This window comes from Xenopus laevis, chromosome 7L, assembly GCF_017654675.1.
Source record: "Xenopus laevis strain J_2021 chromosome 7L, Xenopus_laevis_v10.1, whole genome shotgun sequence".
In the NCBI taxonomy this organism is placed as follows: Eukaryota; Metazoa; Chordata; class Amphibia; order Anura; family Pipidae; genus Xenopus; species Xenopus laevis.
This window is the reverse complement of record NC_054383.1, coordinates 66230856-66247072: the sequence shown is the minus strand read 5'-3', so window position 1 is coordinate 66247072 and position 16217 is coordinate 66230856. Positions and strand designations below refer to the sequence as shown.

Below are 16217 nucleotides of genomic sequence, written 5' to 3'. Positions count from 1 at the left end.
CTGCCAAGATATAGTGATATGTATCCTTAGTTCAAGTATTCGATAAATTTAACAATTGTTCTCTAGCAATTATTTTTCTTTAGGTATCACTTAATTTATTATGCCCCTGTGGCCTCTCCAACAAGAATTGTTAATTTTTCATGTTATCCCAGTGTCTAGTAGTATTTGTGGGTGGAGGATAAAACCGTTTGAAATCACAGTAAGGTATCTCTTAGAAGTGGTGCCATATGTGTTCATTCTGTTGCCAGCTTGCGCCCACTTTGCGTGTGCAAAATAGCCACCCCCAAACTTGGACAGACATACACATTTTGTCACTGTTTTCTGCAGATCATTTACTAACCCTTTGGGGTTTGATACTTTTGAGTAAATTGTACTTTTAGCTATGTTTTTGGGGTCAACCTACTTTTAGGATTTGACTATACACAAAACACTGGCAATGCAGTAGACATAGTGACAGCCATTGAAATTTGTATGCACTATTTTCATTTTGGGGGCCTCTATATATCAGCTACTTACTTAACAAACAACCATATATTTTTTGGAAAGTAATCTGTTAGTGGCATTTATTGCCTTGTTGTCTAAATTCTGGAGCAGTGCTTACAATATTAGGTAGTAGAATTAAACAATACTGCAAGGACATTATCTCCAGTGCCAGAGTAATTTTAATTTGCTTTAGATAGGCAGAAATGAAGGGTATTTTAGACATATTAAGGGGGTTGTTCAGTTATTAAGCTTTGTAATCAAGTAGCTTTGCAGTTTCAGAAATCTGAAATTACTCTAGCAACCATGCATTGATTTGAATAAAAGGCCGGGACATGAATAGAAGAGGCCCTGAAAAAAGGTGAGTAATAAAAAGCAGCAATAACAATACATTTGAAGCCTTACAGAGCATATGTTTTTTAAATGGGATCAGTGACCCTCATTTGAAAGCTGAAAAGAATAGGAAGAAAATGCAAACAATTAAAAACCTATAAATAAAGACCAGTTGAAAACTTGTTTAAGACTTGGCCATTCTATAACATACTACAAGTTCATTTAAAGTTGAACCACCCCTTTAATGCTGCATTTACATCATGGAAGCAGTGCATAATGTCCAAAACATCTCCATTTGCCATAACCTTACAACTGCTGCAAACTAGCAGTGATTTAATGTTTAAAGATATTAACTTTGAAAATAAAGATTGTAGATCAGTCCCTAACAGTCACAACATTAAAGGGATTGTTCACCTTCCAAACACTTTTTTTCAGTTCAATTGTTTTCATTTTGTTCACCAGAAAAGAAATTTTCCCAAAATCTAAGTTTAAAGGAGAAGGAAAGCTACAGAGGCATTTTATTGCCAATAGATTAGCTGCAATAGTGCAAGATAGAATGCTATATTTATTCTGTAGAATGTTTTACCATACCTGAGTAAAAAGCTCTAGAAACTCTCTGTTTGTTTAGAATAGGAGCTGCAGTATTAACATGGTGTGACATCACTTCCTGCCTGAGTCTCTCCCTGCTCTGGGCTCAGATTACAGCAGAGAAGGGAGGGAGAGAGGAGCAAACTGAGCATGCTCTTGCCCAGGGCAATGAGGTTTAAGCTGAAAACAGGAAGTCTGATACAGAAGCCCATGAGTACACAATAGAAGGAAAGAAATGCAGTGTTTCTTTTGACAGGGGACTCAGAGCAACATTATTTGGGGGGTTTACTGGTATATTTAGATGGACCTTTCTGATAAGACTTACTTAGTTTTAACCTTTCCTTCTCCTTTAATTTCCCTGTCTCTGATGTTACAGTCTGGCAGCACAGTAATTCAGGTGCATATTCTGAACGGTTACAATTTTATAACAATTAGTTGATACATTTTCAGCAGTATCTCTGGAATATTAGCAACTATTGTATCAACTCTTAACAGCTGCCTTTAATTAAACTCGGATATTCAGCTCAGCAAGGACAAAGATAAGAAATGTATCAACTAAATATATAAATTTAGAACAAACAACTGAAAAAAGTGTTGGAAGGTGAACAACCCATTTAAAGGGGTAGATCACATTTATGTTAACTTTTAGTATGTTATAGAATGGCATTTTTTAAGCAACTTTTCAGTTGATCTCCATTTTTTTCTCGTTTTTTAATTATTTGCCTTCTTCTGACTTTTCAGTCACTGACCCCATCAAAAAACAAATTCTCTGTAGGGCTACAAATTTACTTTTATTGATACTTATTACTCATTTTTCTATTCAGGCCCTCTACTATTCATAGTTTAGTCTTTTATCCAAATCAAAGCATGGTTGTAGGGTAATTTGCTAAAATTGCAAAAGCTTTTAAAACTGGAGAGCTGCTAAATAAAAGCTAGAAAAGTAAACCAGAATATCATTCGCTACATCATACTAAAAGTTAAGGTGAACAACCCCTTTAAGCATGGCATGTTCTTACTGAGAGATGAGCCCTTTTTATTTATTTTTTTAAATATAATGTACACATTCTCTAGGCACCAATTATAAGTAATGGCAGCACTTTAACTATATGACATTCTCATTTGCCGAGTTCAACATGCAGAACATGTATGAGAAGATAGCAATGATGTTTGCCCTTTGTCTCACCAGACACAGATTTACTTTCCTGCATGTCACGTGTATAATCTGGCTACTTATATTGCTTGTTTCAAACAGTAACTACATTAAAATTGTAGGTCAGGCTGAAAAGATACACATCCATCAAATTCAACCTGCGTAATGGCTAGTTGATCCAGTCAGTATGTTCAGGTTGAATGGTCACCCACTTTACAGCTCACTTCTACTTTAAAGCTGACTAATATGCACAAAGTAATGAATATATGTGCAGAAGGGGTTCTGATAGCACAAGCTTTAAATGAAAGTACAGAGCAATAATTGTTGTCTTAAAAAGGGTGTGTTGTGCTATTTGTGTGTAAACGTTTCTTTTACCACAAAACTCTGAGCATGGGCACACTTGGCTAAATGCATTATGATGTGTGTAGTCATAAGTAAGGGGGCAATTTTGGACCGCCAAGCTGAAAATCACATGGATGGCAAAACATTTTGAATCCTCATATGCTCCAGGGCCCTTATGGGGTCAATTGTTCAGGAGATTACCTGTTGAAGGGAGATTACCTGGCTTCCATATGTAAAGAAGCATAAAAGTGAGGTATTTACGCAAGCAGCACACAACTACATCATCTTAAACCATCTGAAGCACTTTACAGCAGCATTCTGTTTTGATGTCAGATATTCATTTTCATAGAATACTTAACATTAAAGAATTAAAATAGAGCCTGACCTCACTAATGCTCTCATGGCTGAATGGAAGTGGACACCCTTCCCAAAACAGTAGATTCTGTTATAGCAGTAGACAGCAACTTCATAGTAATACCCTTGGTTTGGGAGCAATAATTAACTTTTAAAATAAAGGGGAATTCAATACACCACCAGCATTACAACAAGAGTACACAGCAAGTAGTGCCTTGAGGGCTGCCCTTCAGAGCACTGATTGGGGCATTAATTTTTCAGCTAAAAACACAGAACAGAAATGGTTGTCATTTAAAATTATATTAAATAATAATTACTGTCCTCAATTTATTCCCTTAAGGAGTAAATGTAGAAGCTCTAAGAATCACCCTATGTGGCTTAATATAGAAGTTAATAGGAAAGAAGAGAAAGGCATTTAAAAAACTACAAGTCTGTTGGGGCAGAAGCTGCATTTAATGAATATAAATACTATAATAAATGTTGTAAATCAGCAATTTGGAAGGCAAAGAAAGGAAATGAAGAGTGCATTGCGACGGAGGCTAAGACTAACCCCAAACAGTTTTTTAAATATATTAAAATAGTAAAAAGATGCAGGTTGAGAGTGTTGCTCCATTAAATAATGGTACCAGTATGGTTGTAACAGATACAGAAAAGGCAAATGTGCTAAATCAGTTCTTTTCTTCAGTGTATACAATAGAGGAGTCTGGGTTCCCAGTCTCACTTCATAGCTGCACTAATGGCTCAGCTCAATCTAGTCAGTGGCTGACTCAGGATATGATCCATAAAGCATGGCATACACCCCGGGTTCTAAGAGAGCTTAGTTCAGTTTTAGACCAGCCCCTATTTATGATCTTCTCAGACTCACTTTCATCTGGTATGGTACCTATGGATTGGGAGAAAAGCTGATATCATTCCAAAATTTAAAAAGGGATTACGATCTCAGCCTGGCAATTACAGGCCTGCAAATTTGACATCTGTGGTGGACAAATTATTTGATGGCTTGTTAAGGGATCACATCCAAAATTTTGTCCTAGTGAATGACATTATGAGCAGCAATCAGCATGGCTTTATGAAGTATAGGTCACGTCAGACAAATTTGATTGCCTTTTATAATGAGGTAAGTAAGATGCTAGACAGTGGGGGGGGGGGGGCAGTAGATCTATTTGGATTTTGCCAAAGCATTTGATGCCGTGCCCCACAAACCACTGTTTTCTAAACTAAGGTCTGTTGGGCTTAATTAAGTCATTTGCACATGGATAGGAAACTGGCTACAGGCTCGGGTACAGAGGGTGGTTGTTAATGTTACATTCTCTACTTGGAGTAAGGTTCTTAGTGGGGTCGCCTAGGGCTTGGTATTGGGTCCACTTTTATTTAACTTTTTTATTAATGATTATGGGGAGGGTATTGTAAGTAATGTATTAGTGTTTGCAGATGACAAAAAACTATCCAGCCCAATTAATTCCATCCAGGATGTGGCATCCTTGCAACAGGATCTTGACAAACTGGCAATCTGGGCAGCTAAGTGGCAAATGAGATTCAATGTTGATAAATGTAAAGTCATGCACCTGGGATGTAAAAATATCCAAGCCACTTGTACCCTTAATGGTACTGCACTAGGCAAATCCATTATGGAAAAGGACCATGGAGTCCTTGTGGATGATAAACTTGGCTGTAGCAAGCAATGCCACTCAGCAGCATCAAGGGCAAATAAGGTCTTGAGCTGTATTAAAAGGGGCATACAGTCACGGGAGGAGGGGGTCATTCTTCCACTGTATAGAGCACTGGTAAGGCCCTATCTAGAATGTGCTGTACAGTTTTGGTCTCCATCTCTCAAACAGGACATTATTGTATTAGAGAAGGTACAGAGAAGGGCAACTAAGCTGGTAAAAGGTATGGGAAATCTTAGCTATGAAGAAAGACTGGCCAAATTGGGGATGTTCACTCTGGAGAAGAGGTGATATGATAACTATGTATAAATATTAGGGATGCACCGAATCCAGGATTCTGCCTTTTTCAGCAGGATTCGGATTTGGCTGAATCATTGTTCCTGGCCGAACCGAATCCTAATTTGCATATGTAGATTAGGGGCATGTAGAAAAATAACGACTTTTCGTCACAAAAGAATAATTTTTTCCACTCTTTACTTTCCTGTCCCTAATTTGCATATGCAAATTAGGATTCGGTTCGGTATTCGGCCAAATATTTCACCATGGATTCAGCCGAATCCCAAATAGTGGATTCGGTGCATCCCTAATAAATATATAAGGGGATCATATAATAATCTCTCTAATGCTTTATTTACCAGTAGGTCTTTCCGGCTGATACAAGGCGAAGGGATTGGATGGAATACAGTGTTATGGAAGATAACTCATAGTACAAGTTGATCCAAGGACTAGTCCGATTGCCATTTTGGAGTCAGGAAGGAATTTTTCCCCCTCTGAGGCAAAATGGAGAGGCTTCTCATGGAGTTTTTTTGCCTTCCTCTGGGTCAACTGGCAGTTAGGCAGGTTAAAAAAAAAAGTCAAAAGGTTGAACTTGATGGACGTGTGTCTTTTTTCAACCTAACTTACTATGTTACTACGTTACTATTTTACACAGCTGGGATCAGCTCAACAGACTGAAGATTTTGCAAATTCCATAAACGCAAAGATTTTGGCATGGATGCTAAATTAGCCCAAATGCCTTCTTCAGAACCAGGTCACATTGCGTGGCAATTTACACAAAGTTTAATGACTAAGGGGGAGAATATCCACGTTTACACTGACAAAAAATCCCACTTTCAAGTCCACCCCCAACACATGCACATAAATCAACTGCTGAAGTCAATGGAATATAGCGTTTCTCTGCTGCCTGCGAAAAAAGGCTTAAGTATCTCACACGGCTTAGACAATCTTTAAGCAAAAGAAAATACAAAGGAGTAGTTTACACTGTTTTCCCAAAAACTGTAATAAATATTACAAAAAGCTGGCTTCTTTCAAGTCAATGACACAGTGTGTAACAGCCAAAGCTTCAACAAACAAAACAAACAAAAAACATTTTCAGTATTAAAATAAAACTAAAGTAATTTTAAAAATGTCAATGGGAGAGCACATATCTTCCAGTTGCAATTAAATCCAGCTCTTTTTAATAGAGGTGGTCTGTGTGGAAGAAAAAAAATCAAAGTCACATGTTCTCATTCAGAAAAATGAGGACTCAAAAAAGTAACATATGCAATAAAAAAAGAAAAAAAACAAGGTGGCTTTTGTCAGCAGCAAAAAATAAAAAACAAAAACCACCACAAAAATTGTTTAAAAAAAACTTGCAAAGGAGCCGTGGGTCAGTCTTCTTTAAACAGGTTTGTCCAGAACTGCTTCTTTTGAATAGGACTTGGAAAAAAAAGTGTTAACTTTCAGTAACTGAATGAACAAATTAAAAACGGGTCTTTGGGAAACTTCAGGAGAGTTCATGAATCCAGAGCGCGAGGATAAAGTCTTGGGATACTGTTCAGTAGAAGCTTCTGAATGTCTAGGCCTTGTTCATTTGTGCTATATGCTAGAACATGTCTGCTGTGCTGTTACTGCCTTCGATCTTCTGTTTCTGATCTAGAGAATGCCATAACCACATCCTCAGCACCTGAAAGCAAAAAACAAAACGCAAGTAATAGCTTTTTACTAATATTTTCTTGTACTGACCCTAGCAATCAAACTTAGTATGCCTGGATGGAAGACTCAAAAAAAGGACTCTGGATTTTGGATTCAAGCATTAGAGGCAAAACATAATATTAGAGATCTAGACTGACAATCAGCTTGCTCTGTGATATATTGGGGTGCACATGTTGGGACTAATGAGAACTGCCGATATGATGAAATGTGGAGAAAAGATGCTGATTTTCTGGGGTGCCAGTGGGGGGGGGGGCAAACAGACAGATAATGTAATTGGCTAAGACATGCAGATATGAAGGAGGAGCTGCACATATATGGTATACAGGTAGAAAGGGCAATACCGACCTTCTAGTGTGAGACACTTTCCAGTCAAGTCACATTACTAAATGAAGTGCCTTACTAATACACACCAAGGTAGAGCCTACTTGCAACACATTAGCAGTATAAAAAGGTTAAACAAGATAACTGGACTGTAGCATTTTACCTCCAAGGACTTACCTTGATCAAGAGAGTGCTGTGGCAGCTGACTGAGCTGACTATTTACCACTCCTGCATATGAGCGCAGGAATGCCTCTTCACTTGGGGTGAGCTGCAGTGAAAACAAAAGAGTAATACACATTTGCAAACAGTTCATGAACTTCATGAAAACTGGCTTAGTAGGAGAATTTGTTGCCATTCCAGTAACAATTAATTGGAAATCATGAAAAACAGCTATATTTCATGTGGCTTGAACTTACCAACATACCAAAGCATGATCTACCTTAAAGAGCACCTTTCATAGAACATTTTTCTCCCCACCAGGGCTGGGGTCTAATAGAGTTTGCCCTTCGGATGGGGAGAACAACACTATTTTGGCCAAAAAATGCTTGTAGTGAGTGCTATGCCACCCTCGTTGAAGAAAATGATTTTTGAATGGTAGGTGCCCTTTAACCCAAAGGCATTTTGTATATAATTTTCAAGTACCGTAAATTAAGGATCTATGCCTTTTGGACACACTGCACTTGCAAGTAATCTAACAAACAAAATGGTCTCCTAGCACCGTCCTTGTTTCAGCCCTGACAATGGGTTTGTTGTCATTCACAAAATGTGGAGCATTGTGTCCATCAGAAGTAATTACTATTAATAACTATTACCAAGAAAGCAGACATACTTTTTTTTAGTGTGAGGAACTAAAGTCTTTTTATAACACAATCACTTCATTTCAGGGGCTCAAAAGTAATTGGACAAATTAAAAAACTGAAAATTAAAAAAATAAAATGTTCACTTCTAATACTTGGTTGAAAACCATTTTGTAGCAATGACAGCCGGAAGTCTTGAACATCACCAGATTGTGGGTTTCCTCCTTTTCAATGCACTGCCAGGCCTTTACTGCAGCGGCATTTAGTTGCGGTTTGTTTGTGGGCCTTTCTGTCCGAAGTTTAGTCTTTTTCATACTTTTTTCTTGCCATCATTCTGATAGAGGTTGATCTTGGTTTCATCTGTCCAAAGAATGTTTTTCCAGAGCTGTGCTGGCTTTTTTAGATGTTTTTTTTTTTTTAGCAAAGTCCAATCTAGCCTTTTTATTCTTGATGCTTATGAGTGGCTTGCACATTGCAGTGCACCCTCTGTATTTACTTTTTATGCAGTCTTATCTTAATGGTAGATGATATCGATACGCTTACCTCCTGGAGAGTGTTGTTCACTTTTTTGTCTGTTGTGAAGGGGTTTCTCTTCAGCATGGAAATAATTCTAAGATCATCCAACACTGTTGTCTTCCGTGGACTTCCAGGTCTTTTTGTGTTGACGAGTTCACCAGTGCTTTCTTTCTTTCTCAAGGTGGTACCAAACTGTAGATTTTGCCACTCCTAATATTGTAGCAATTTCTCGGATGGGCTTTTTCTGTTTTTGCAGCTTAAGGATGGCTTGTTTCACCTGCATGGAGAGCTCCTTTGACCGCATGTTGTCAAAATCTTCCACATACAAGCATCCCCCCCTTAAATCAACTCCAAGGCTTTTATCTGCTTCATTGATAATGACATAATAAAGGAATTGCCCACACCTGCCCATGAAATAGCCTTTGAGTCAATTGTCCAATTGCTTTTGAGCCCCTGAAATGAAGTGATTGTGTTAAAAAAGGCTTTAGTTCCTCACATAAGTCTGCAGTTCAACTGCATCTGAGTTGTTTCTTTTAAACTTCATTGTGGTAATTTAGAGAACCAAAATTAGAAAAAAAGCTGTCTCTGTCCAAATATTTATGGACCTAACTGTATATTCTGCTCCAATGTGGTGTACTGTTAGGCAGTCTGGCTAATTTACCAACATTTGACTTTGTGTATAATGGAATCTGCTCAAAATTAAGTGCATTTCTAATGAAAACACTGAAATTCTGGCAGTTGTGACATGATCTACACTGAGTAGATCATATTTATGGACCTAACTGTATATTCTGCTCCAATGTGGTGTACTGTTAGGCAGTCTGGCTAATTTACCAACATTTGACTTTGTGTATAATGGAATCTGCTCAAAATTAAGTGCATTTCTAATGAAAACACTGATAAATTCTGGCAGTTGTGACATGATCTACACTGAGTGAATAGAATATTATAATTTCAGCCAATGTATTCACTAGGACAACTGCTGAAAGACTGAATTAGGGCCACTGTTGACCAACACTGTTGCATTACTATGCAGGCCTATTAACAGTCAGCTATTTAAAACGCAGTTCTCTCTTGCTCACTGTGGTAGTTGCTACTGATCTTCACAAGATGACCAAACCTCTAATCTTTTTTTTTATCCACTTGCAGAATATCTGTCTACATGATATGATAGATACATCATGCACAACATTAGGCTCATACTCTATTTTATGACACAGACTACTTTAGCAAATAAGACAGAATCAAGAGGGTTCTATTTTAACAAGAAGACAACAAACTCCTTATCGTGGAAAATAGTTTTTGCCTTAAATACATAAATTACAGTCAAATCCCTTTCCAAACAAGCTTCCCTAACACTGCACAGCTCTTAAACTCACATTGGAACCCATTTTCCGCAGCATGAGAAGGACTCGCACCTTCTGCTGAATGTACATTTCTTCCGGAGTCTTCCCGGGGGCTCCGTCTCGATTCATGCCCCAGTCCTTCTCCCTGCAAAAATTCATTAATTGTGACTGATTATTTCATATACTGTGCATATAATTTATGCATAAGAAAAACATAACATTACTTAGGTGCATGTAATAAATGCATATGGAAAAAGATACATTGCACACATTATATATATATATATATATATATATATATATATATATATATATATATATATATATATATATATATATATATATATATATATATTTATTTGTAAAATGTATAATGAAGCAATAGAATTCTTAATGAATCAGATGAAAATGAAGCATAGGACTGGCCAGATATGGGATGACTTTGACGTAGTTGGCCAGCTTAAATATATTGCAATATATGGACAAACAATCCCTGTTTTGTTTAAAGGGTAAGGCATTTTTTAGTAGCAGTATGCACAAAATGTCACTGTCTTAAATATATTGATAATGGGTTGAGTGCAGAGGACTCTTGTATTTGATTCCAAATGATAGAATACAGGGCTATCCTATCTCCACAATAGAACAGTACATACAGTGTACTGTGTACTTATATAACAAGAAGATATTTACAAAAAAAAATATCCATCATTTTTCCATGATTAGTAGTCAGATCCATTGAGTAGATAGTCAGATCGCCTGTAAAACACATTATGCGTGGTGAAATATTCATATTAAGCTCGAATTACCTGGGCCTCTTTAATTCCTGAATCAATCAACAGTGTTGGAATGGGTGACCAGGGCCCACCACCATGTGGTAGGTAAAATGGTAGGTACAGGCTGCACACCTTAAAGGAACAGTTCAGTGTGAAAATAAAAACTGGGTAGATAGGCTGTGCAAAATAAAAATGTTTCTAATATAGTTAGGTAGCCAAAAATCTAATGTATAAAGACTGGAGTGACTGGATGTCTAATACAGTAGCCAGAACACTACTTCCTGCTCTCTAACTCTGAGCTAGTCAGCAACTTGAAGGGGGGGGGCACATGGTACATTTCTGTTCAGTGAGTTTGCAATTGATCCTCAGCATTCAGCTCAGATTCAAAAGCAACAGATACGACCCATGTGCCCCCCCTCAAGTCACTGATTGGTTACTGCTTGGTAACCAGGGTAACCAGTCAGTGGAAACCAAGAGAGCTGAAAAGCAGGAAGTAGTGTTGTAGCTTTTATATTACACATCCAGTCACTCCAGCCTTTATACATTACATTTTTGTCTAACTAACTATATTAGAAATATTTTTTATTTTGCACAGCCTATCTATTTACCCAATTTTTATTTTTATACTGAACAATTCCTTTAAAGTTAGTCAAGCGACCTGGGTGCTCCAGTAAAAAAATTCAAATAGTCTGTCCATGGTACTGGCACTCACAGTTTGTGATTTGCATAAAGAGACAAAAAAAGGTCAAATAAAACACAAGGTTTATTAAGCCAACGATTTTGTTCCGTACAGGAACCTTTCTCAAGGACAAACAGTGCATGGAAAGAGACGACAGATTAAATTCAAAAAAAAGGTGCCAAAACTGTTGCCTGGCAACCATTAGCACCATCACCACTCTTAGTTGTCATGCTGTGAACTTTAATTGACAGATGAGTCCACAAAGCAGAAATCTAACTAGAAAGAAGAAAACATGCATAATGGTCATTGCACCAGGTCATGTGGTATGAAACTTGCTTACTAGGCCTACTCAAGCATATTATACCAAGGTATGGGCTGCTGAAGTATCGCAATGTGCGTTTAGACTGCACGAACAACTCTGGTACCATAGAGGTGGGCAGGCTATTCATAGAATAAGCCCCGGGTATTGGCAACATTTCTATATTGTTTAGCTCTGTATGTTTTTATTCACAATTTTGACCTTTTTTGTCTCTTTATGCAAATCACAAACTGTCAGTGCCAGTACCATGGACACTCTATGTTCTGCAGTCTAATTTAGCAAGGTAAAACAGCTGCTACTCATACTGATCAGATCCACTTTCACTCTCAAGCAGATTGAGAACTAGTCATTCTTATAAGGCTAGGCATATAAGCTATGGTTGTAATACTGCAAGACACACTGGCTGTCACCCAAGTCACACATTTTTACCCTTGAAACTAGAGAGAAATATCAGATATCACTGCTACATCATGGCACGAGCATTATGAAGCAAGTCAGCCATAATAAGTAGCACTCCTCTAAAAAAATCAAGCTCAAAATCAAGATTTTTAGACAAATGAGTGGATCTTTTCAGGAATCGCCTGGCTGCCACTCTTTCATAGAACTTTCTCTATTTGCAAATGTTTTTTTTCTATTGCAATCTAACTCCTACAACAGCCTCTCATTAATCCAATTGAATAAAGGAGTTGTTTACTCTACAACACTTTTTTCAATTCAGTGGATTTCCTTCCTGATCGCAGCTTAAATACTGTGTATCAGCACACTAAGCAGGTTCTCACTGTGGAGGGGGGAACAGAGGGCATTTGCTCCTGGGGCACATGAAGGTAGCGGAGGGGGGGTTGGCGGAGGGGTGCAGGCCCCTGATGTGGGAGCCCCAGTGGGTCCACACTCACCCAGTCTGATGCTTCGCTCCCAAAACTAACTTCTCCCCATTTAGTTACAGCACCATGAATTATCTTTCACATAATCCTCTCTCTATAAATATACTTGTACAATGTTCTTCTTTCTGCTACAAAAGTAACTTCCACATCTGTCAACTGATTACCCCCCCACAGCAATTCTCATGACCATGCAAGCCCTTCTCTCCCAGCAAACATGAATTAATCACCATATCACAGCTTCCCCTCTACCTCAGCATCTGTGAATAAATCCCCAGGTTCAAATGTTCAAATTGTCCTACTCTGTATCAGCCCAAAAAATTCAAGTCATTTAGGGTCATTTAGCACCCCCTCAGTTCAGTGAACTAAATCCTACAAGTGATTCTCTCCCAACACTTGAATTACCCCAATGACATCCACTTTTCCCTTAATTCTACGAATACACCCTTCACTTTCTTCCTTCTCTCCCAAACCTAGAAAATAATCAACGCCACAACTGACTCTGAGCTCAATGAATATCTACTGCTAATGCCTTCCAGCTGTCAAAAGCACCAAAAATTAATCCCTAATTCCACAACTAACATTCTGAACTAGCCTGTATGCCCATAGCTTGTCTCTATTGCAGCTCTAATAATAAATCATGTGGCAGAGACAGTTACTGAACTGATGTGTAAGCTCCAGTTTCATAGTTTCCATTTTCCTCAGCTGCAACAAATGTACTCCCAGTTTTCACAGCTTTCCCTCTTGGCATTTCTGGCATAATACACTGAAAGAAAATGTGTGACATTGCCAGTAATCAAATGAGAAAGGAAAAAAAATAATTTTATATATATATATATATATCTATATCTATATCTAGCTATATATATCTATATCTATATCTAGCTATATATATCTATATCTAGCTATATATATCTAGCTATATATATCTATATCTAGCTATATATATCTATATCTATATATTTTATAAATATGCACTAACGTTCCGGCTCTTACCCAGCCTTTCTCAAAGTTGGGTAACAGCCGAAATATTAGTGCATATTTAAAATAAATTTTCTATATTCAGAAGACCTGTGAGTGCGGCTTCATTATGGGAATATCAAGTGAACGTGTGTGTGTGTGAAAAACAAAAGGTTTTATTTGATCAACGTTTCGGCTCAACAGCTGGAGCCGTCTTCAGGAACTAAAAAGGTTTGTGTGTGTGTGTGTGTGTGTGTGTGTGTGTGTGTGTGTGTGTGTGTGTGTGTGTGTGTGTGTGTGTGTGTGTGTGTGTGTATCCCGCACAAGTCAGTGAATCATCATTATTTAGTTCAGACTTGTGCGACCAACGTTTAGGGGGCCAAAACACAAACACAAGACTGGCCTGGTTCACATTCAAACATTTATATATAAATAAATAACATGGGGGAGCCCTTCTTCTGATCTCTCTGAGAAAGATCACAATGATGTGATCGAAACGCTGGAATTGGAACAACTGAAATTCTAAAATTCCTCTTATTTAAGGAAAACCTTGCTGGGGTATATTTCTGTTGCCGCAAATGATGTCACATACAACTACAGACAGCATTTACCTGTTATTATTCTATATTTATAAAGCCAAAACACGGAAGATTTTATCTAGTAATTGCACTCTTTAGCATTTATCGATGCACAGTAACAGGAGGACAGCATTAAAGCATTACTATACACCGGGGGATCCCAATTTTTTTTTTTAGCCGTGCGCCACATATAAATGAAACAAAATTAAAATTGTCAAAAAGTTGGAGAACAGCATAATCATGCAAAAAGTTCCTAGGGGTGCAAAATATGGGACTGACTATTGGTTGCCCCTATGTGGACTTGCAGCCTACAGGAGGCTCTGTTTGATAGTAAAAATGTGTTTTATGCAACAAAAACTTGCCTGCAAGCCAGGAATTCAAAAAGAAGTACCTGCTTTGAGGCCACTGGGAGATACATCCAAAGGGGTCGGAGAGCAACATGTTCAGGGGCGTAACTACAGAGGAAGCAGACCTTGCGGCTGCAGGGGGGCCCAGGGGGTATAGGGGGCCCCATGAGGCCCTAATTGATGAGCAATTTCAAGATTTATTGATAAAAAAGGACAATCTCTGGATATGTTGGGGGCCCTAAAATTAATTTGCTGTGGGGCCCAGTAACATCTAGTTATGCCACTGAACATGTTGCTCATAAGCCACAGGTTCGGGATCACTGTTATATACCCATGGCAGAAGCTAGCTTGTCAGGACCCTTACAGCTAGCAGGGGACATTAGCATAATTTTAAAGGAGACATATAGGGTCCTATCCTACTGTGCAGACTGCCGCGGGCTCCCCTGCACAGCCTGGGAAAGGAGGCAGCAGCAAATGGTACAGATGGGTGGGATTAGTAGGGTTTTTGCAGAAATTTTTAAAGTAACCAAAAACACAACTTTTTAAAGCACATTCCTTCTATAGCTGAGAGAGTTTAATGCACTTGCACATTATTGTTTTTTTTTTACATAATATATCTCCTTTGTTAGGGATTTACCTTTTTACCTGTACCTCCCCCATAGGACAACCAGGTATATGCTGCAGTTCAGGTTATCAGAAATAAACTGCCCTCATGTCAGGTATAAAGCAGTATGGAAGGGATTTAATCATCTAAACAGTGGTGGGAGAGTGAAATTGTCCATCGTTTCCTAATCTACTGAAGGGATACACAAGTGATAACAGAAGACATTGACAGCACACCACATTTACTCTCCAGTCTACTTCATACAGTCTGTAGTAAAAGCCTTCAACAAATACAGTTCCAGACGGACCAACCTTTCAGACAAATTAAGGAGAATGAGAGTATTATCCTCTGGCCATAACAAGTAAATCTAAGCGGAAGTGAGAAAGATTCAGTTTCTCTCAAATCGACCTATTCATCATCACCATTGCTAGTACCTGCATCATAATATAATATTCCGTCTGGGCAGAGCAGCTGCAATGTAATAAGACTTCTGGGTGGCTTGGTTAAAAAAAAAAATCAAAGTGAGCAAAATATTCAGTCCGTCAATACAATGGTAAGGCCATTTGACGTTACTGAGTACATTGACGAAATCAGGGCCCATTGTTAAGATAGCATCCATTTCTTATCCCTTACCGCCCAACTGTCCCGTTTTTCTTAATACAGCCCGCAATCCCGGTTCACAGCTTAAATTCCCGCAGCGCCGATTGTCTAACACCTTCACTTCTGCCGGACAACTACTCCAGACGTCACAAGTTTCATCTCGCGAGACGTGACGTCACCCTGGATTCCATATATGCGCAGTGACGTTACACGTAGCCATCCTGGGGAGTGATGCGCTAGGAAGGATGTACGTCAGTGTGACGCAAGGATAATCCGCTAGTAATGTGGTAGTCTGCGCTGGGCCTGCTTTTGTATCTTCTAAATTTTTTGCAGGGAAAAAAGACCACGCCCACTGCCCTAGAGCCCCCTCTCCCAATGTATAAACGGTAGCGGCTAGTTCCTATCCTAGGAAAGGACCTGACGTCACGGTCATGTGATCCTACCATGTGACCGCTCCACTGCGGCTTACCTATTCGTGAGCGGCAAATTAAAACATAGGAAAGTGGTAATGGGTTCTAGTGGCGGGCTGCGAACTCTTGACAGGACCTGCAACTAAATTTCCAGGGTTACCAAATTGTGTTGTGGATTTAGTACAGGTTGCAACCTCTACC

At 38.6% G+C, this 16217-nt stretch overlaps 1 protein-coding gene across 2 annotated transcripts; it reads right to left on the bottom strand.

Annotated features, from left to right (window-relative positions):
- Positions 1 to 5955: 5955 nt before the first annotated feature.
- On the bottom strand, positions 5956 to 15756 carry ctnnbip1.L (catenin beta interacting protein 1 L homeolog). 2 transcript variants are annotated; one of them, XM_041568439.1, is made up of 4 exons: positions 15441 to 15579; positions 9902 to 10013; positions 7387 to 7477; positions 5956 to 6859 (listed from the first exon to the last, which is right to left on the bottom strand). In XM_041568439.1, exons 2-4 carry the CDS (start codon positions 9995 to 9997, stop codon positions 6801 to 6803), a joined length of 246 nt encoding a protein of 81 aa, XP_041424373.1. In that variant the 5' UTR covers positions 9998 to 10013; positions 15441 to 15579; the 3' UTR covers positions 5956 to 6800. The 2 variants fall into 2 exon arrangements, with proteins under 2 accessions (XP_041424373.1, NP_001083780.1); NM_001090311.1 differs by lacking the exon at positions 15441 to 15579 and adding an exon at positions 15640 to 15756 and having other exon boundaries at positions 5958 to 6859.
- Between the last annotated feature and the right edge of the window lie 461 nt (positions 15757 to 16217).